Source organism: Siniperca chuatsi, linkage group LG22, assembly GCF_020085105.1.
Source record: "Siniperca chuatsi isolate FFG_IHB_CAS linkage group LG22, ASM2008510v1, whole genome shotgun sequence".
NCBI lineage: Eukaryota > Metazoa > Chordata > Actinopteri > Centrarchiformes > Sinipercidae > Siniperca > Siniperca chuatsi.
Window position 1 is genome coordinate 23,659,140 of NC_058063.1, and position 19,964 is coordinate 23,679,103.

The 19,964-nt window shown below is 42.6% G+C and overlaps 3 protein-coding genes across 3 annotated transcripts in view; 1 reads left to right on the forward strand and 2 right to left on the reverse strand.

Annotated features, from left to right (window-relative positions):
* Positions 1-19,964, forward strand: part of LOC122870221 (Fc receptor-like protein 5) — a 337,942-nt gene that overhangs the window by 164,165 nt on the left and 153,813 nt on the right. The gene's annotated exons all lie outside the window — the stretch shown is intronic.
* LOC122870260 (zinc finger protein 239-like) lies at positions 3,255-8,399 on the reverse strand. Its single transcript, XM_044184343.1, has 2 exons — positions 7,942-8,399; positions 3,255-6,413 (listed from the first exon to the last, which is right to left on the reverse strand). The coding sequence occupies exons 1-2, from the start codon at positions 8,008-8,010 to the stop codon at positions 5,712-5,714; spliced, it is 771 nt and encodes a 256-aa protein (XP_044040278.1). The 5' UTR covers positions 8,011-8,399; the 3' UTR covers positions 3,255-5,711.
* LOC122870257 (Fc receptor-like protein 5) lies at positions 8,876-12,300 on the reverse strand. Its single transcript, XM_044184333.1, has 6 exons — positions 12,255-12,300; positions 11,648-11,683; positions 9,789-10,049; positions 9,464-9,709; positions 9,206-9,388; positions 8,876-9,039 (listed from the first exon to the last, which is right to left on the reverse strand). The coding sequence occupies exons 1-6, from the start codon at positions 12,283-12,285 to the stop codon at positions 9,014-9,016; spliced, it is 783 nt and encodes a 260-aa protein (XP_044040268.1). The 5' UTR covers positions 12,286-12,300; the 3' UTR covers positions 8,876-9,013.

Genomic DNA, 19,964 nt, shown 5'->3' on the forward strand with positions numbered 1-19,964 from the left:
GCCCTAATCGGATGAAATTATCTCTATCTCTAAAGTTTTTAGAGATGTTTTTTAGTAGGAAATTTTCCCCCAGCAATTAATAAAGGCTTGTGATTAGCACTTATTTCTCAGTGTGTGTTGTAAAACCGGGAGGTGTTGAAGGTTCCCGAGAAGAAACAGGAGGTAGCGGTCGTAAAGTGTCAGTGTGACATATCCAACATCCCCATCAGATTATCTGATTATATAAATGAAAATGATGAAAAGTATGTGGAAGCTTGTAATTCATGTATGTAAACATGAAACCAGCATCTTCATGGACCCAATTTAATTTCTGCAGACACAAAACATACAAGCATAATCTAATGTTTGCAATTCATGTATTTAAAACCAGTCTTTTTATTTCTGCTCCAATCCGCTTCATCTCAGAGGGAAATATTGGACTTTTTATCTGACAGCTTCAGTTACATTACTAATTAAGATTTTTTGCACAAAACATATGAAGAGTTGAAAACTGAGATGTTTTGTTTTAAATTAAATTTCTCACTATTTTCTGAATTTTTACAAACCGAACGATCAATCAATTGATGGAGAAAAGAATCAGCAGATGGATCCAGAATGAAAAGCATCATCAGCTGCAGTCCGATACAAACCGGTTCAACGTGAGCTCCAGCTCCACCAGCTTGTTGAAGAAAAAGAGATGTACTCAGCTGAAGAAAGATGGGCCCATGAATATATGTTTATTACAAACAAATCTGTCGACAGAGAAGCAACGTACACCTGGCACAGATCAGTCTGTGTGAAACTAATCAGAACAGAAGCAGTCCCACAGATTACCCAAGGCCCCTCTTATCTATGACCTCAGACAGCTGGCTGCCGTTGACCCAACATGACATAAACATAGAGGAGGAGGAGAGGCCTTCTCTACAACAAAACCATTATTAAGTCTGTTCCCATAAATTCTGTTGCACCCAGAAAACTTTTATGACTCCCCAAATTCTCCGACACAACTACAACAGTAAAATCCTGCTTTTACATTAATGCATGAGTAATAATAATCTAATGATATAATAGTATAACAGTCACAGGGGACATTTTACTGCACCGAGTACTTTTAATACTTTAAATACATTTTCCTGATTTATCTTACATACTTTTACTGAAGTAACATTTTCAATGCAGGACTTTTACTTCTAACAGAGTATAGGATCCGTATACTTCCTCCTCCTCTGTTTAAAACATAAATAAGCATGTTTTAAAAACAGCAGGAAATATTTTCTAAAGAAAAAAGTGGAGAAGGCTCTCGTTTCCTCTCTCTTGTTTCTTAGAATATGAAATGAATTTATTATATGAAAGTAATTTGGTAAGGTAAGATGGATATGCTGCCCAAATAATATTGCAGAAATGGATTGACCTTGTGTCCCTAGCAATGGTTCTTTCTGCTGTCTCCTCTGAGTCTCCTCTGCCTTGGCATGACGACAGCTGGGCAGACAGACAGGGCCGTTACCAAGACAACCTCAAGGCCGATTGATTGCATTGTGTGTCTCAGACGTGGCGAAAGATACAGACCGACTCCTCTGTAGAATGTAACACACGTGACCTCCCAATGCCAACATGACTTTAGAGTTCAACATCCAATGAGATGGTTACACACATTTAGGCCAGCAGCGAATGACCTTGAAGGGGGTACATCGTGGGCTCCTTCAAGATGGCGAAGGGATAAATATTGTGGACCAGCACCTCACAGTGTTATCACTTGTACTGCTTTTACCATTAGTCCTCGGTCGAGCATCAATAAATACTTTTGTGTAAGACACAAAGAGTGGACCAGCTCACAAGAATTTCCTTCACACTTGTTCTGATGTGACGATTACAAGTGTGAAGGAAATTCTTGAAAATATCATGGTGACGCTTTTTGTACGTAATGTTTTTACACAAAGAAAGAAATAACTTCATGTGTTACAAACTTAGCAACTCACAAACAACAAATTTGATAAATAAATAAATGCTGGTAGTTGATGTGATGTGGTGACCAGAGCTGGACTCAGCTAGCACAGAGTCCAGCCTTTGTCCATGTTGCTGGTGCCATTGATGGATGCCATATCAGGATCAAACCTCCAGGGGCCGGTATTTCAAAATGATCTCACAGGATTATATTGATTGGATCGGATTAGATTCTGATCTGAAAATTTTGTATTTCAAAGCAGGTCCAAAGATTTCTGATCCTGAAGATTCATATTCAAATTTGGTAATCCAATCCCACCTTTAATCCGGACTAAATGCTGAATTTGGGTATTTCAAAATTGAAGGCAGAGATCTGGATCAATTTGATGCCAAAATTGTGGATCATTCGGATCCCACCTCAGAGGTGCATTTGACGTAGATTGACAAATACCCGAAGCTTCACTTCTCCCAGATGTTGTTACCCAAGATTTAAACTCTAAACTGAATGTGCCCTTCAAATGTGAAAGTGTTTTAGTTGTAACAGAACCAAGTAATTGAAGAAATTAAAACTATTTCTTACAGAATGGAAATACCTGTTAAATTGTTCAATCACACAAAAAAAGAACAATTCAGAAAGTTTCTCGTGTCCTTTACCCACCATCTTTACTGAGCAGTCAGATAACTCACAGAACAGTTTGAATGTTTATTCTCTAATATTAGTCATTTGTCACCTCTAATTAGAAATAATTCATACTCACTAACTGTGGAGCATTTGGATTAAACAGTTTGATTTGAAGCAGCAGCTGCCAAAATCTTTATTACTGGAGACTTTATTATGTGGACTACATGCAGCTGTAACTGATGGGTGAATCTGGCTTCAGTTTATGTTTGTCCTCTTTTCCCAGGAACACCTGAATGTGACGTGACACGTTTTGCATTTAGATAAAATACCATGTTGGAACCGACCTGAAGTTTCATCCCTCTTGTTTACTTGCAGACACACAGAGGAAACAGTTTGTCACATATAAACGGTGCAGGACGCTCACTTTGTGTCTTTTGAAATATTGCTGCATGCAGTTCTATTTTCCCTTCTTGATGTTTCCTGTTGTAACTCTGTGTTTGTGCTCTCAGCAGTGATGATGGAGCTCTTCTGTCGTCCAGCTCACTGCTGATTTTTCTACAAACTTCTTGTTTCTACTTTTCTCCTCCTGTGAGTGATAGTGAGCTACCATTTAGTTTTTACAGTTACTCATGCACACTTTTCAATACTGACTTACTTTTTCAAAACTCTTCACAGTCACAACAACAGAAGTCAGTGTGGTCTAAACTGTGGATCACTTTGCTTGACTCAAAATACATTTAATGACCACATCTTTCAAAGTTCATCAACTGTTTTCTCACTCAGACTGAACCAAACCTCTGTGTATTTACACTCACTTTTACACGTTTACACACTATTGTAAAAACTTGATATTCAAAACAAAAATGTAAAATTGTAAATTAGACTGAATGTTGGCTCCATTCTGATACATCTACATCTGAAAAATAAAAATGCATATTTTTATCCCTTGTTGACCTCTATGGAAGACTTGTGCAGGTGAGGCAGAGCGTTCTGTAATTGTATGTGGTTTACAGCCCACCCCAGAATTGCATTACTGCAATAACTTTAGTTTCATTTTGTGCACTTGGAATTACTCAATGTAAAACTATTGAAGCATATTGCAGCATTTCTGATTCTGTTTTCTGGTCTGCAGGCCTGGACTTGAATCCAGGGAGATCTCCTCTCCACACACTTGTTGATTTATATTTAGTTTCATCCACTCTACATTACTGATTTCAGTAACTTGACTTTCTTTTGCTAATATTTCCACCGTTTGTCAACAGATTAACTTCATGTACATGTGTGTTTTTATTGAACATAGCAGTAAAATTAGATTTGCTTTCTGTCAATGTAATACAACATCTGCTCGTAGAAACTAAAGAAAGATGGACTTTTATGGCTCTGTTTAGACTCTGACACTTCGACAAGGTTCAGGAAACATGGTGGTCATGGTGGCTAAATATTGAAGAAGTCAACAGTAACAATGTGGCAGAAAGACATGAATACATAAAATATATGTATGTACAGTATACTGTATATGTCTCTGTGTAACACATTAGGAAGGTGAGGAACAGCAGCAGCTTCATTTCGAAGGTTATTTATCAAAATAACTGAAACTTGGTGCTTTTAATGCTAAGTTCAACTTATTATACCTTAACTCGTCTTAACTCAGTAACAGCGGAGCCAAAACAGAAGTGCAGTAATTCTGAACTGCAGCAGGTAGAATCCAAACCACTGTGTGATTGAACCAACTTTACAGTCTCCTGCAGGAACCACATCAGCTTCTGCACGTTACAGTAAGGGAGGAAATGCTGACAAGGTCAAAGGTCACGTGAGCTAACAGACACATTCGAAAGCTCAGTAAGAAAGAAAAGCTGCTCCTTCAGTCACTAAACGTCAGTGGTTTACTGTCAGAGCACAGCAACATCCAGAGAGGAAAACAATGAAGGGAAGAGCAGAAGATGGTGAAACAGCAGCACTCTGTTCTCTTCATTATTTCTCTTTCTGCTCTGTCTGCTTCATGACCAGCAGGTGGCGCTCAAACACACTCTGACTCTTCAACACCACCATATTGCATATTCCCTGAATGCGAGAATTTACAAAACAGCTCGGTCTCCTTATTAAAATTTCCAAAGAATGATGAGATCAAGAAGATGTGGATTGATTTTGTGAAGAGCCACGTTGATGGAAAGCTGAAGATCACCACCAACTCCCGCCTCTGCAGTGAACATTTTACACACGATAGTTTTACAAACTTGAATCAGAGACAACTGGGATTCACTGAAAATCCGCTGTCACTGATGTATGGGGCCGAACTGACTATCTAGTGCCATCGTCGTACCAACCAATGACTGTAAGCTGTCTTGTGTGCTTATGTTATAATTATAGTAGGTAGTCCAAAGTAACTCTACTAAATTTTGCAACCCCCTAACGTGATTTTACATTGTGTAAGCTCGCTAATGTTACTGCATGTAATGTTATATTGGCCTTGCCCTCAGTGGATACACCCCCAGCGTTTGAGAGCAGAGAATACTGCAAATTTTTCAAGATTTTGATAACTTATTTTATTTACTTGGCAATTTTTTAATCCTTCAAATTTGGCTGGGTGGTTAATAACACTTCTGTGCTTTACATTGACTTTAAGAACTAAAATAATTTTCCATCTTTGTAAATCTGATTCCAGCTAGGGCTGTCACAATTATTTCAGAAAAAGAAAATTAAAATTGTTAATCGCAATTATTTGTATGACAATTAATCGTCAACTAAAATTTCATAATTGTTACAGCCTTAATTCCAGCTCAGCTATACGCTTATCAACATTTCTTCCTGTTTTTTTTAGGTTGTTGTTAGCTTACATTAAAATTTGATTAACTTCACTTAATTATCACTTCATCTTTGTAGCTTTTTCATTCTGCAGCTCTGGTTCTACATGAATAATTAAAGACAATTAATAATAAAAAAGGTTATTGACCTCAAAACAAATATTTGTAAAAAAAGTCTCTCTTTGTACATACACTGTAAGAAATCATCAACGGAAAGAAACGGAGGGGCAGGCCAGTACGTAGTCATAGCAACGATAACAAACTACTTAGAATATAATGTTACTGTTGTAAAGAAACTCACAATACAATAGCTATCAGGGCATGGGGAGGAGACAGGAGGAAACGGCTATCTTGGCTCTGAAAAATGTTCAATACGATGCAGTGTGAATGCGTTGGTGGCGTTTAAGGTGACTACCCTGAGTAAAAGTTTTCCCACACAGGTCACACCAGTATGGTTTCTCTCCAGTGTGAACACGTCTGTGCTCTTTTAGGTCAAATGATTTAGTGAAAGCTTTGTCACACAGATCACACCTGTATGGTTTCTCTCCAGTGTGAACACGTCTGTGCTCTTTTAGTTCAGATGATTTAGTGAAAGCTTTGTCACACAGATCACACCTGTATGGTTTTTCTCCAGTGTGAACACGCCTGTGCTCTTTTAGGCCAGATGATGTAGTGAAAGCTTTGTCACAGAGATCACAGCTGTACGGTTTCTCTCCAGTGTGTACACGACGGTGTACTTTTAGGTCACCCGATGTAGTGAAAGTTTTCCCACATTGGTCACAGCTGTATGGTTTCTCTCCAGTGTGAACACGTTGGTGGATTTTTAGGTAACCTGATGTTTTAAAAGTTTTCCCGCATTGGTCACAGCTATATGGTTTCTCTCCAGTGTGAACACGTCGGTGGATTTTCATTTTATCTAACTGAATGAAAGCTTTCCCACACTGGTCACAGCTGTATGGTTTCTCTCCAGTGTGGAGTCTCTGATGAATCTTTAAAGATGTTGATCTTGTAAAAGATTTGTCACAGTGCTGACAGGGGTGATATTTGAGTCCATCGCTTCCTCTCCGTTTCTATAGCAACAGACAGACAAAGAGAGAAAGAAAGAGTAAGTGAGATGTCATGTTGGAGCAAGCTATCTAGAACCATAAATGACTATTGGAAATATACCTATTTAACTTGTGTGAGCACCTAGTATTGAGGCTGGATATTCATCCACAGCGGGATTGATTAAGACTGGACACTGAAGCAGATCAATTCAAACTTTATCTAGGCACTTGGAGAGAGGTACAAAGTATATGGATGTGGTATATGAAAATATAAACAGAAATAAATAACCCTGTATGGTTTCATGAAGGAATATGATTTCTTAACAAAATAATTCCTTAATGTAATCCACTAGCACATTAATAGATCTGACAACATCACACATTTGGGAAATAAGGCACGACGATTGCCACAGTTGCTTTCCTTTAAACACAGCAGTGCAACATACATGAAACATCAGTCACACAAAAGCTGTATTTCCACCGCACATTACAGCGCGACTCTACTCGCTTTTGGTACCTCAACTGTAGGTAGTACCCCGTCTGCGTAACAACACACGGGAGCCTTCCTTTGGTCTTGAAAAGCTGCAGCCTTTATTCACTCACAAACTGTAACCTAACCTAAAAATGCAGGATGTCCAATGTCGCGCGAGTGATGATTACCTCTGACCCATCAGTGGTCTGCAGTGTTTTCACTTCAACTTTTAGTATTTAGTAACAATTCACTTAGCCAAAATAAATATCAAAAAAATTTAACAAGAAACAAAGTATGCAGTCCAGGGCATTATTCTGTCATCCAGATACAGGGGCCATGCTACGCCAAGCCTGACCAGCTGGCTACTTAATGATCCCTGCAGGCGCCAGATTGCAGTCGCGCCTGATTGTGGGGCTTCAAAAAAGATATTGATTTATTCAGCCTATGTAGGCAGTTATGCATTTATTTATTTATGTTCTAACGTCCCCCTGGTATGGATCCTGGCCTTGCATAATGTTGCACTTAACCTCTTGGCTTTTATTTTGATAGATTTACTTGTACTTCCGGGTCACCTGTCTTGTTTTCCTTGTGTCCTTCTTCAAAAGGTAAAACGAAAAAAGGAATTTGAAAACACCCAAATTGAATTTGGTTTTGTCGTTTTTCGATTCTGATAACAAAAACAGATCTGTTGTCCCGTTTTATGTTCAAAACGAAACAAAGAACTGGACGCACACGGACAGACCGGCTCCAGCTGCAGGCCGCCTGTCAGCAGCGGTGACAACAACAACAAAATCCTCCTCAGATCGTTTCTCATTGTTGCGCGCTCCAGATAGAACACGTGGTGCACCGCGCATGCGCCACGCGGGAACTCATCCAAACACAGAAAGCAGGAAGTATTCTGTGTTTTCCTTTAGATCACTCTCTGCAAGGTGAAACCAGAAATCACCGAGACCCGTAAACACAAACCCTGGAGCGGGTTTTCAGGGTCTGGTCTCTGACAACAGAATGAACGGATGATACTCGGACCCTCGAGACTCTTCCTCGTGTCTTTAATCTCGTGGTGAAGTCATAAACACTGACCTGAACATCGGTGCTATCAGAGCTCGAGCCCGCTGTTGGTCCTCTGTGCTCCGGGTTCTGGTTCTCCATCGTCCTGCAGGTCTCCGCTGTGAGTGGTGGACTGCGCGGTCCTGGACTGACTCTGGATTCTGTCCTCGGAGATCTTCAGGCTGAGATACAAGAGCTCTGCTGGATCTCGTGCAGCCGTCGTGTTCTCGCGATGTCTTCTTCTTCTTCTTCTTCTGATGTTTTATGGCGGTAGGTGAACAGCTTTTGGTGCATTACCGCCACCTGGATCAGACTGGTCTCCTGCCGACCCTGTTCTTCTTCTCCTGTCTTTACCAAACACTGGATATAGTCTGGGCCTCTGTCCCCGGGACACACAGTGAACCTGTTTCACTAAAAAACAAGTTCAGTAAAGAAATAACTGCTGGCAGCTGATGTGACTTGGTGACCAGCGCTGGACTCAGCCAGTAAAATGTTCTGACCTCAAACAGATATTATTTTAAAATGTCTCTCTTTGTCTGCACACTGTAAAGAATGGAAACAACTAATGTTTCATCATTAACTTCATGTAACGAGCGTATTACCGGGAAAAAACAAGTGTGTGTGAACTCCTGCTGCTGTTATATAATGTGCACGCCAACTAAGCATAATGTACATTTCCATCTTTTTAATGGAACAAAGTCAACAACATAAACATGCTGTTTTCAACACTTGGTTGTTCTGGATTCCTCATCTAAAGTGTTACTGTCCTGTTTCAGCCGCTGTGGGTGTGTGTGGGTGTGTGTGTGTGTTAACCACGTTGAAGGCTGGAATCAAGTTCAGCCCCGAACACATGAAACTCAATGGCTTCACTGGGAGAAGCCTTAAAAACCAACTTCATATCTTTTGAACTCGTTTTCTCGAGTTCAGCGAACTCGGTTGGTTTTATAACAAAAACTCATCAGCCGACTTTCAGCGAATTATTCAACTTTAGTTCAGTTCACTCGCAGCTCACAATGTTTTACAGTGTAATTCTTATTCAGCTCAGAAGTGATGCTCTGTGGTGACAGCAGTGATGACATCATCAAAGTCATCATCCAATCCCTGCTCAGCCTGGGTGGGCGTGGTCATTTCCTGCAGTCAGAGCAAAGAAAATGTAGATCATTTATCAACTTCTGTTAGAGACAGCTGTCAGTCATCAACACCAGAGTGATAGAAGAGACTGATTGATTGATTGATTGATTGATTGATTGATTGATGATGAGTGTCTGTAAGGTCAGTGAATGATTCAGAGTGTTACCTGTGGGCCTGCGTCGATATAAAGACACCATGAGGACAGTGGAGATGCAGTACGGACAGAACACCACCAGGTGGCAGACCAGTCTGAACACAAGCTGGAGGGGGGCTGAGGCAGGGGGCGGGGCTGTAGAGGCAGGGGGCGGGGCTGCAGAGGCAGGGGGCGGGGCTGTGGTTGTCGGTGTACCTGTAGAGAGAATCCCACCTGGTCAGGTGAATCTCTGGATGAAATAAGTCCTGAAATCAAAGGGAACCTCCTCACCTGTGACAGAGATCCAGCTGGGTGGAGACTCTCCGTGACGGCTGATGTGACACTTGTAGAGGCCTTCATCAGACTTGGAAACATGGTGGATGGTCATGTGACCTGTAGGCTCAGTGCTGATGAGGGAGCCATCTTTATAGAAAGCAGCTGGGAGGTTGGAGGGAGGGGTCTTTGGTTTACAGTGGAGAGTGACATCATGTCCCTCCATCACAGGGAGGACAGGACTCTGCAGGATCACTGGTCCACCTCAACACAGAGACAAACTACAGCATTTCATCCATTTACACACAGCTTCATCAATACTAACTCCACAGTCTGAGCTTACCAGTGACAGTGATGCTGATGGTGTTACTGGTTGCTCCCTCTCTGGACTCACACCAGTAAACTCCACTGTCCAATGGGAGGACGTGGCTGATCTTACAGGAAGAACCAGCAGGTTTTCCCCAGCCAGCTCCACACTGAGTCCTGGTTTCTCTGGTTGTGTTCCTCCTCAGCGTCCATCCAGCAGAGTTGTCGTCCTCACAGCTCAGAGAGACAGACTCTCGATTAAACAGCTGAGAGCTTCTGGGACTCACAGTGAGACGAGCTGAGGGTTGACAAAGAAGAACGCCTGAAACCTGAACCTGAACCTGAAGCAGCCTCTGTGATCGTTTTATAACAGCTCGTTCCTTCATTTGCAGGCAGAGAAGATACAAAGATGTTTTATGTTGTAAATCACAGTCTCGCATTATAAATCTCTGTTACTGCGTAACTCTCAAAAACAACTTATGAAACGTCATGAACCAATGCTGCCTCCTAAAATGAACATTTATATACCAGTAATGTGAAACAGAGAGAAACATAATGCTGCCAGGGTCACATCTTCATCATCATGACGAAGAAACGTTTTTCATCAATGTATCTGCAAAATGTTCAGCGTGTTTGTTTTGTTTTCCTACATTATCTGCAGTGGCAACTCAAGCATGTTTAACTGTGTTTAGGTTGTTTTTCTGCAGCTTAAAGCTCTCTGGTTTCGGTTGAAGAGTACCCAGCGTCACTGACAGCTGTGGTCGTAAGTGTTGCACCTGTAACCACACCCACCAGTGATGTCACAGTGTCCTGGAGTACACCTATACATCACTGCAGCAAGGTGAGAAGTGAAACCACTGGAGGTCTTCAGCTGCTGTTAAGTTACTTTGAAAATATTATACAAGTCAACGGTGACACGAGACGGACGTGTTGACTTTTTGAATCTTTAAAACCAAAACCACCACCTTTCCTGAGCTTTAACCAAAAACTGAACCTGAACACACTCAGCACATGAGCCCTGGTCTTGGCAGGGGTGGAACAAGTATTCAGATCTTTTACATAAAAGTAAAAACTACCACAGCACAGAAGTATTATCAGCAAACTGTACTTTAGTATTAACAGTAAAAGTACTCATCATGCAGAGTGGTATGTATTTATACAGCAACAGAATCCTAATCTGGACCAAATGTGAGGAGCACAGGTGGAACTGAGGTGTGGAAAGCGAGCAGCGATCACCATGGCTGAGTCTGATAGGATGAAATGCCTCTTAGGTCTCAGTATCTCCTCAATGGAACACTTACTCTGAAAAATCAGTCAGACTGACACGAGAAGAAGCTCAGAGATCTGCTGAGAGCTGCACTGTATTGAGTTGTGTTTGTAGAGAGGAGTTGGGGTTTTGCCATTCACTTCAATACAGTCAGAGTTTTATCACAGCAGCATCTGGTGGATGTTAGAGGATTTACTTGTAGACCAAAGACTGATTGGTTGATAACTGGATCAATGAGACTGGATGAAAGTGATGCTTCATGTCCAAACATGTAATGCAACACAAAATGCAGCACGTTACAGTCTGTGCCCAGAGATCTGTCTGACAGGGAAAGAAATCCTCATATAAATGTTGTGAACGTAACAAACTCTGATGTGACATTTTGACTTTGATAAAGTCGTAAAGACCAGAGAAACTCAGAGCGCCTGCAGTCACTGGATGAGGGCAGAAAGACTCAAGCTCTCAGATGAAAAAGCTTCTCTGAGTTTGTGTCTTTGTGGCATCATCAGCCTAAACTCTTAAATCCTCCCTGTTTGACTTCCAGCTGTGTCCTCAACACCGACTTCTCTATCAGGGTTTCTGAGACACAATCAGTGAGTTTCAGACGCTGACAGAAGAAGTTTACTCACCTTGGTTTGTTGTGCAGCTCAGCAGTGAGGTCAGAACTGAACAGAAACGACAGTGATGAGAATAATCCAAGAAAAACACCAGACCTTCCTTTTAATGGGAACTTGAAGGCAACACAGAACAAACACACTGCACATAAGAGCAGATACACAGAGAAGCCAGCTCCTCTGAGTTAGTGCATCTGTAAATCCTGTGACCTGGATGACTGAAACTCTTCTTAGATAACTTTTACAGTGTTTGACACAGCAGCTCGCACCAATAAACTCTGACGTTAAGCCTTTAACATACAAATCTTCTTCAGGTGTTGTCACTTCCTGCTCTTAAAGGTTGTATCAGAGTAAAGTGAGAACATTTTCTGAACATATGAATCTTCTCTTCCTGTTTGCTCATCACATTTCTCAGTAATGTTAGTTACATCTTACGCTCTCTAGACTTTCCTTTATTGCTAGTTTTTCTCACAGTGATCAATAAACTCTTCTGTCTTTGTAAGATGTTTTTATAAAATCTGAAGTTTCCCAGCTGATATGATCCTTTATCTCACCTCCATTCTTCTCCAACACATGCTAAGAGTGTAATTACTGAAATTTGGACAGAACAGATCGTACTTACAGATTGAGCATTGAAGAGATGTTTGTCCCATGGTACCACTTGGTGATATGAGATCAAACACTTTGTATTTTTCACTCAGAGCAGTTCAAACCACCATTTCCTCTGTATACTTTATGGTCTGGTTTCCACTGCTGCAGTTCACAGGAAACTTACTGAGACCCACATTAAGACTTTTCCGTTTTTGCATATCTTTGTGTTTTGCCTCATAAAGTTGTCTTTTTTTTCTTTTTTCTTTTACAGTATTATCAATTTTCAACATTCCCTGTCGGCACAACCTAAGAATGATTTATATCACTCAATAAAGACTTCAATTCACTAATATAGGGGATGTTAGCCCATGAAACAAAGAAGCAAAAAAAAACCTGTTACGTATTTTTATTGAAAAGAGCACAGAAAACCATAATAAGGAAATAAAAACTCAACATAGAAAGTTACACACATTTGTTTGGGTTGTGCTAAAATTGGTTTGAAGATTCTAGCTTCTTGTGTTTATGAGTTATGCCCTTTTTTTACATCACAATGTATTTATTTAAATAATAGCATTACTTACTTGTCCTCATAAGGATTTATACATCAGTGAAACTCCTCTCATCCTCTGAATAGCACGACTCGCGCAGGCGCAGAGTCGTCATTGTCATTTTCTTCGCCATCTCCTTAAAAAATAAACTTTATGTGTTTTGTTCGATCCATAGAGCTCCGCTGCCAGCATGGCTAAAAACTTCTACTTACTCCAATGTTCAAGCAATAATTCAATCAATGTCCCAATCAACCCAACAACATGCTTCATTTGACCAAGGGAAGAGAGGGGGTTGGTAACTGAGTACGCGCAGGAAGGGAGTGAGTCCAGTGGTTGGTTGGCGGAGGGAGTTCTGGGTGTACTCGGCCCAACCCAGGAACTGGTTTCAAGAGTTCTGGTGGACATAGCAGAAGGTACGTAGGAATCGACCGATCTCTTGTATTTTCCTCTCCATCTGCCCGTTTGACTGCGGGTGGGATCCAGACGAGAGGCTTACGGTCACACCTAGAAGGGAGAATAAGGCTTTCCACACTCTTGAGATGAACTGGGGCCCATGGTCAGACACTATGTCTTCTGGGATACCATAATATCAGAATATATGGTTGAACATGAGTTCTGCAGTTTCCATGGCTGTACAGTGTCCCCTGAGGGGAATCAGGCAACAGGATTTGGAAAATCGGTCAACACCACCAGGATACAGGTATTGTTGTTTGAGGCGGGTAGGTCCGTGATGAAATCCACTCCTAGGTGTGACCAGGGTCTGTTGGGAACGGGCAGAGGAAGTAGCTTACCGGATGGAAGGTGGCGAGGGCTCTTGGAGATGGCGCATTCCTGACATCCCTATACGTACCTTCTCACATCCCTAGCCATGTTTGGCCGTAAGCATTCCCTTAGCAGTGAGAGGGTTTCATTGGCCCCTGGGTGGCCAGTGCCCAGAGATATGTGGGATGAATGGATGAGTGGAGTGTGCTGAGTCCTGCTGACATATTGCAAACCAGGGGGACAGCCCAGCGGAGTGTTGGCAGAGGCTCTGGAGGAAGGCACGGAAGTTTCCGACCAGTGAATGGGACTCACGATAACGTGCTCAGGTAGAATAGTCTCAGGTTCCTTATTTGTTTCCTCTGAGGTGTGTAGCTGGGACAAGACATCTGCCTTCACATTCTTGGGACCGGGATGATAGGAGATGCTGAAGTGGAACCGTGTGAAGAACAGCGCCCAGCGAGCTTGGCGTGGATTTAACCTCTTAGCATCCCAGTTCTTATGGTCCGTGAGTACCGTAAATCCAGCCAATGCCTCCACTCTTCCAGGGCCAGTTTAATGGCTAGAAGTTCCCTGTTGCCTATGTTGTAGTTCCTCTCCGCCGGGCTGAGTTTACGGGAGAAGAAGGCATGGATGGAGTTTAGCTGGATTACCCTGCTGTTGCAAGCGCACCGCTCCTACCCCTGTGGTAGAGGCGTCTGATGACGAAGGGCTTCTCTGGAGCAGGTTGAATGAGGAGCTGTGCGCTGGTGAATGCGTCCTGCAGGGTGTTGAAGGCTTCGTTGGCAGCTGGTGACCAGGACAGAGACTTGGGCTTGTTACGGAGGTTAGTAAGAGGGTATGCGATGGAGCTGTAGTTCTGGATGAATGTTCTGTAGAAGTTGGAGAAACTGAGGAATCTTTGGAGCTCTTTGATGGTGGATGGAGTGGGCCAGTTCCTTATGGCTCCTACCTTCCCCTCATTCGTTTGGATGCCACTGCTACTGATGTTGAATCCAAGGAACTGCACTGAGGGTTGATGGAAGGAGCACTTCTCAGCTTTGAGGAATAGCTGGAACTCTCTGAGGCATTTCAGGACCTCCTCAATGCGGTGGCGATGTTGGGCAATGCTCCGGGAGTAGATCAGTATGTCATCGATGTAGACCAAGACAAACCTGTGGAGAAACTCCCGGAGCACCTCATGGATGAAATCCTGGAATATGGAGGGGGCGTTAACCAGGCCGTATGGCATGACGCAGTATTCATAGTGTCCTGTAGGAGTCACGAATGCTGTCTCTCACTCGTCCCCCTCACGTATCCGAATGAGGTTGTACGCGCTGCGGAGGTCCAACTTGGTGAAGACAGTGGCACCGCGTAGATGTTCCAGAGCTGCTGGGACGAGGGGAAGAGGATAGCAGAACTTCACGGTGATCCTGTTGGCACAGTCCCATGGTCGGTGTGGGGGCATCTTGGTAGCTCTCTTAGGGCAGAAAACATCACTGAAGGGGGCATAACAATGTGGAATATCCACAGACTGTTTCTCCAGCGGACTCTCTATGGAGGAAGAGCAGACAGGTAGTGTCTCGGAGCGAGGAGTAGGAGGCTGAGGTAGGCGAGGGAAACAGTTTGGGAAACAGGTGTCGCCCCACGTCAGGATTTCACCGGTGGTCCAGGAGATGATGGGATTGTGCTGCTCCAACCAGGGGCGCCCTAAAATCACATCAGCGGTGGAATCCACAAGAACCAGGAGATGTTGCTTTTCCTCATGCAGTAATCCAACTTGGAGTTTAGCAGGACCAGCACATAACTGGACATGTGTGCGGCTAAATGGTCTGCCTGTCACGGAGTGGATCTGGTAAATGGACGGCGTGGTTGAGTTTGAGCTGACAGCAGAGGGCACCAGAGATGAAGTTGCCAGCTGACCCGGAGTCAAGGAGAGCATGTACTGGGATGGACACATCGATAGCAGTAAGTATTACCATGGTCGAGAGTGGCTTCATTCTTTTAAAGGAGGGAAGGACTGCACTCACCATGGAACAAGGAGGACGAATGGGGCATGTAGAGATGACATGCCCAATAGCACCACAGTACAAACATAAGCCCCGGGATAGCCGCCTCTGCCGCTCAGCGAGTGTTAATCTATTATTCTCCAGTTGCATGGGTTCGTGGCCTGGTTCTGGAGGGCTGATAGGTTCTGGCTGGAGGAGGGATGCTGAGGACAGCGGCTGGCCCTGGTGTTCTTCTAGACACACTTGCATACGAGTGGCGACTCTGATGGAGAGCTGGATGAATCATTCGAGGCTGATGGTGTCCTCGTATGCAGCAAGATGCAGCCATACCCTGGGATCCAGCCCCTGGCGATAGGTGGTGATCAATGACTGCTCATTCCATCTGCTGGCAGCCGCGAGAGTCCTGAACTCGAGGGCATAATCATTTACGGACCTTGAACCCTGTTTCAGATGATAGAGTTGTTCACCCGCAGATGAATCACCGGCTGTTCTGCCGAACATCTCTTTGAAGTGGGTGACGAAGTTGGTCAGAGACTGAGTGGCGGGTCCATCCTGTGACCATATTGTCTCAGCCCATTGGAGTGCTCGTCCATTCAACTGGGAGATGATGAACGGCACTTTGGAGCAATCGTCAGGATACAGGAGCGGCTGCATCTCCAGGATCAGCGAACACTGCGGGAGGAAGCCGTCGCAGTCCTCAGCCGAACCAGAGAAGGGTGCTGGTTTGGCCATGGGACTGGCGTACACCGGTGGTGACGGAGTGACTGCGGCGGAGACGGAAGTGAGGGCTGGTGTGGATGCAGGTGGATTGGTGGTGAGCACACGGCGAAGACCATCCACAAGCTCCTGAAAGGGGTCCGTGGCACTCATGCTGTTCGTCCTTCGGTGTTGGTCCGGTCTTCTGTTACGGACAGAAGGGCAGGAGACACCGAGAAGGAGGCAGATGATGTTTTATTGGCAAACAGCAATGTCAACACAGTAATGCAGGTAAGTGGTGAGGTGATGGAGCAGTAATGGTAAGCTAGTAGAGCACAGATACAGTCCTTTGTCTTACGGGTGTGCAGATTGTAGATGGATGGATGACCGTAGACAGGATGAACACACGGAGGAGGCAGGTACACTCACAACCAGACGATGGAGCACGGAGATTGGAAGAACACGCTGGAGTAGATCAGGAAAGTAATTCAAAGCTTCGGAAGTCAAGAAGAGTCCTTAGTATAAACGAGACCGAACAACAGGCTGAGGTGAGTGGTGTGCTTTTATCCCTGCTGTGATGAGGTGCTGATGGGGAACAGGTGTGTGTGTTTAGTACTCTGGTGAGGGAGTGCACTGTGATTGGCTGACGGTGGAGCCTGGCATGTCTGTGACAATACAACACTAAATGTCCCACTAGAGCACCAGCATCTCAGACCAAAACAAAAGGGTGCTACGGAGAGGGGGTGTGACATCATCCTCTACCCCATTACTTTTTCTTTACATGGCAAATAGTTGTTTGCTGCTATATTGATGACATTTAAAATAAAATTACTGTTTTTTGTATAATGTCTTTCTCTTATTCTCTTTTGTACACAATATTCAATATTTTTTCAATAAAGTAAAAAGAAAAAGTTCATTGTCACCGTGGCCTTTTTTAAATTGTTGCTTTGATGTTTTTACTTTTGTTTTATTGAATGTTTGGTTTAATAGTTTTTTTAATTTTGATCACGTGAGCTTTAAGGCCTGGACACTGACAAAGTGCAGTTTTATAAAGTCACATTAAAGCCCCAACAGTTTGTGCAGGAAATAAACATTTCTGAGTTTCCTAGTGTTTAGGCCAATGAACAAATAAATAAATAAATCACATAAAGGATTTAGTATTTACCCATCATCATTTTATTTCTGGCAGTCTGGAGATGATTTGAACCAGCTTTTAGACCAATGTTTTTTTTCTTCTTAACACCACTGCTGTCAACGATGACAGACTATAACTGCAGTATTTATCTTGATGGGTAAGATTCTTTGCTGAGAGATGACAAGACAGGACACATACACAGGACCACGTGTTGACCTTCAATCAGGCTGGGTTTAATATCAGCTAAGGAGCATTACAAGAATACTCAAAGAACCAAGAAAAGCTCAATGTATATTCTAGAAATTGACCTTTAACCTTAGTTGGGGACACCCTTCTTGGTTACCTTCAAAACATGTTTATCTTACTTTCCTGGACTCCCAAGACACATCTGGAAGCTCTTCTTCATTGAGGCCCTGTTACCTCATAACATGTCATTCCTGACCCATTCCTAACCCTGGAGCAAACAGATGTGGCTCCTGTCCAACTGATATATTATAGATAAACTATAACACATACAACTTCAACATGGATTGATAATTAACCTAACACATCTGAAACAGGAAACTGGATGATCACAAAGCTGCTTGCTTCTGTTAAAACAAGTTCACACATTTCAGCACAAACAGACAAACACATCCCCATCAGCTAACGCAGACCACGCTGTAGTGAGAAACCACCAGCTTCAGACCACAGTTCACTGGAATCAACAGCAGGAAGCTGCTGCTGTTTGACATGCAGGGTGAAAAAGCTACAGAATGATCGACATCGTTAAAGGCCAGTTTGAGATGCAGAAAATGCACAACCAAGTATCTAAAATCCTAAACATTCATATTCTTCTTAAAGTATAAGTCTGGGAATATTCTATATTTTTCTTTTATTTGTCATCAAGTCCCATGTGCAGAGCAAATGTTACATGAACATGGAAAATTAAAAGCTATGTCAACAAAAAGTAAGACAGAGTTAAAGGGAACACAGTGTATAATACTGAAGTAAAATTGTTTAATTTCATTATTAATCACATTAAATAAACATTAATAATAATGTTTAGAAAAAAAACATGTAACAGTAAAACAGTCCCCACATTTTTAAATATATTGTATGTGTGCAGAGTATACAGAGACACGCAAATCTGCACGTTTATTAACTATTTATTTTCTTCCTTTCATTCTTTGTCTTATTAACAGTCCTAAAACATTTGCAGAGCCACGTTCAACTGAAGTGTTTTTATCAGAAACAAGAAACTGGACAACCACAGAGCTGAGCCTAGGAACAGACAGTATAATCATTAGGCCGAACACCCTTCTTTGATGATGAAAATAATAAACCAAATTAGAACATATCATACATCTACAGCAATCATTATACATGTGCCGGGCACAGACAAAATGATGTAAACCCTTCATGACAATAAAGGACTACCTTTGTTGTAACTCCATCATTGTTCGTCAAATGTGTCATCAGAGGTGATATTTTCACAGTGTACACTGTTAATAAACAAGTACACAAAGTATTATTAATTATTAAAAATAAGACCATAAAACAGTGAAACAACAATAAAACATAAGCAATAGCACCATAAAAAACAACAAAAATATATTTTTTAAAAACACATAAGAGATCTCTGAGATTAGACAGTACAGCTGAAGAGAGGGACCCAATACACTGAGCAACCTTGGAAGCTAAGCTATCTGAAGCATCTGAAGCTTCCTTGTCTCCAGGTTTCAACCAGCTCGGACACCAGGGCCACAGCTCAGCTCCACCTCCACATATACACCCCTCGACCTGTTCAAACAGGAAAGGACACAGCCGACCATGACAAACTCTTCCGACTAAAACCCCTGATGGACACCATCAAGAATGCGCGAAAGACATTTTATCAGCCCCATAAAACTGGGATGACGCAGTACATGAAGACAAAACCAACAAAGTGGGGATTCAAGTTGTTTGTCTTGGCTGACTCAAGGAATGGCTACACAGTGGAATTTTCCACTTACAAAGCGACATCCCTTCTGGACATGGTCTGTCCTACGATGTTGTGATGTCCCTGGTGCAACCAGGTTACCGTGGCACAGGGTACCACATTTACATGGACAATTTTTATTCCAGTCCCAAGCTCTTCAGGGCTCTCCATGAGCAAAGATTTGCTGCCTGTGAGACCTACAGGGAGAACCGCAAGGACTGAATGAAGTGTGTTTTACGATGAGTTAACGAGGCGATTAAGCTGGTCTTAGCTGAAAGAGAGAAACATGAATTCCGAAGGTGTACGGCTGTATTTTTCAGTTTGATAAGGAAAATAGGTGAGAATATTTCCTTTCTTTACATTTTGTGTACACATCTGCCAGCTGGAAGTACTGCGCTATATTATTGGACTATTGCCTCTCGAGGCACAAGTGGTATTACAACACAGGACGGGCCAGGGCTAGCTAGCATGCTAATTTCAGTAGATATCTCTGCAATACAATACATAGACTTCTTTGACATGATGTCAGCACTGTTACTATTTCATATTCTGTTGATAACGTTAGTTAAATTCTGGCCAAATCTTACATATTGCCCCTTTAAGATCCGGGACGCTGCATGTCACTGGTACTTTCCAATGGTCATATATGTCGTTG

Excerpts from the sequence above, each read along its gene's own strand:
- LOC122870260 (XM_044184343.1), bottom strand. The coding sequence starts at position 8,010 with ATGGAGAACCAGAACCCGGAGCACAGAGGACCAACAGCGGGCTCGAGC. Across the intron at positions 6,414-7,941 it reads CTGATAGCACCGATGTTCAG|AAACGGAGAGGAAGCGATGG; the intron begins GTCAGTGTTTAT and ends CTGTTGCTATAG.
- LOC122870257 (XM_044184333.1), bottom strand. The coding sequence starts at position 12,285 with ATGGGACAAACATCTCTTCAATGCTCAATCT. Across the intron at positions 11,684-12,254 it reads ATCTCTTCAATGCTCAATCT|TTCTGACCTCACTGCTGAGC; the intron begins GTAAGTACGATC and ends GTTTCTGTTCAG. Across the intron at positions 9,389-9,463 it reads CAGCTGGATCTCTGTCACAG|GTACACCGACAACCACAGCC; the intron begins GTGAGGAGGTTC and ends TTCTCTCTACAG.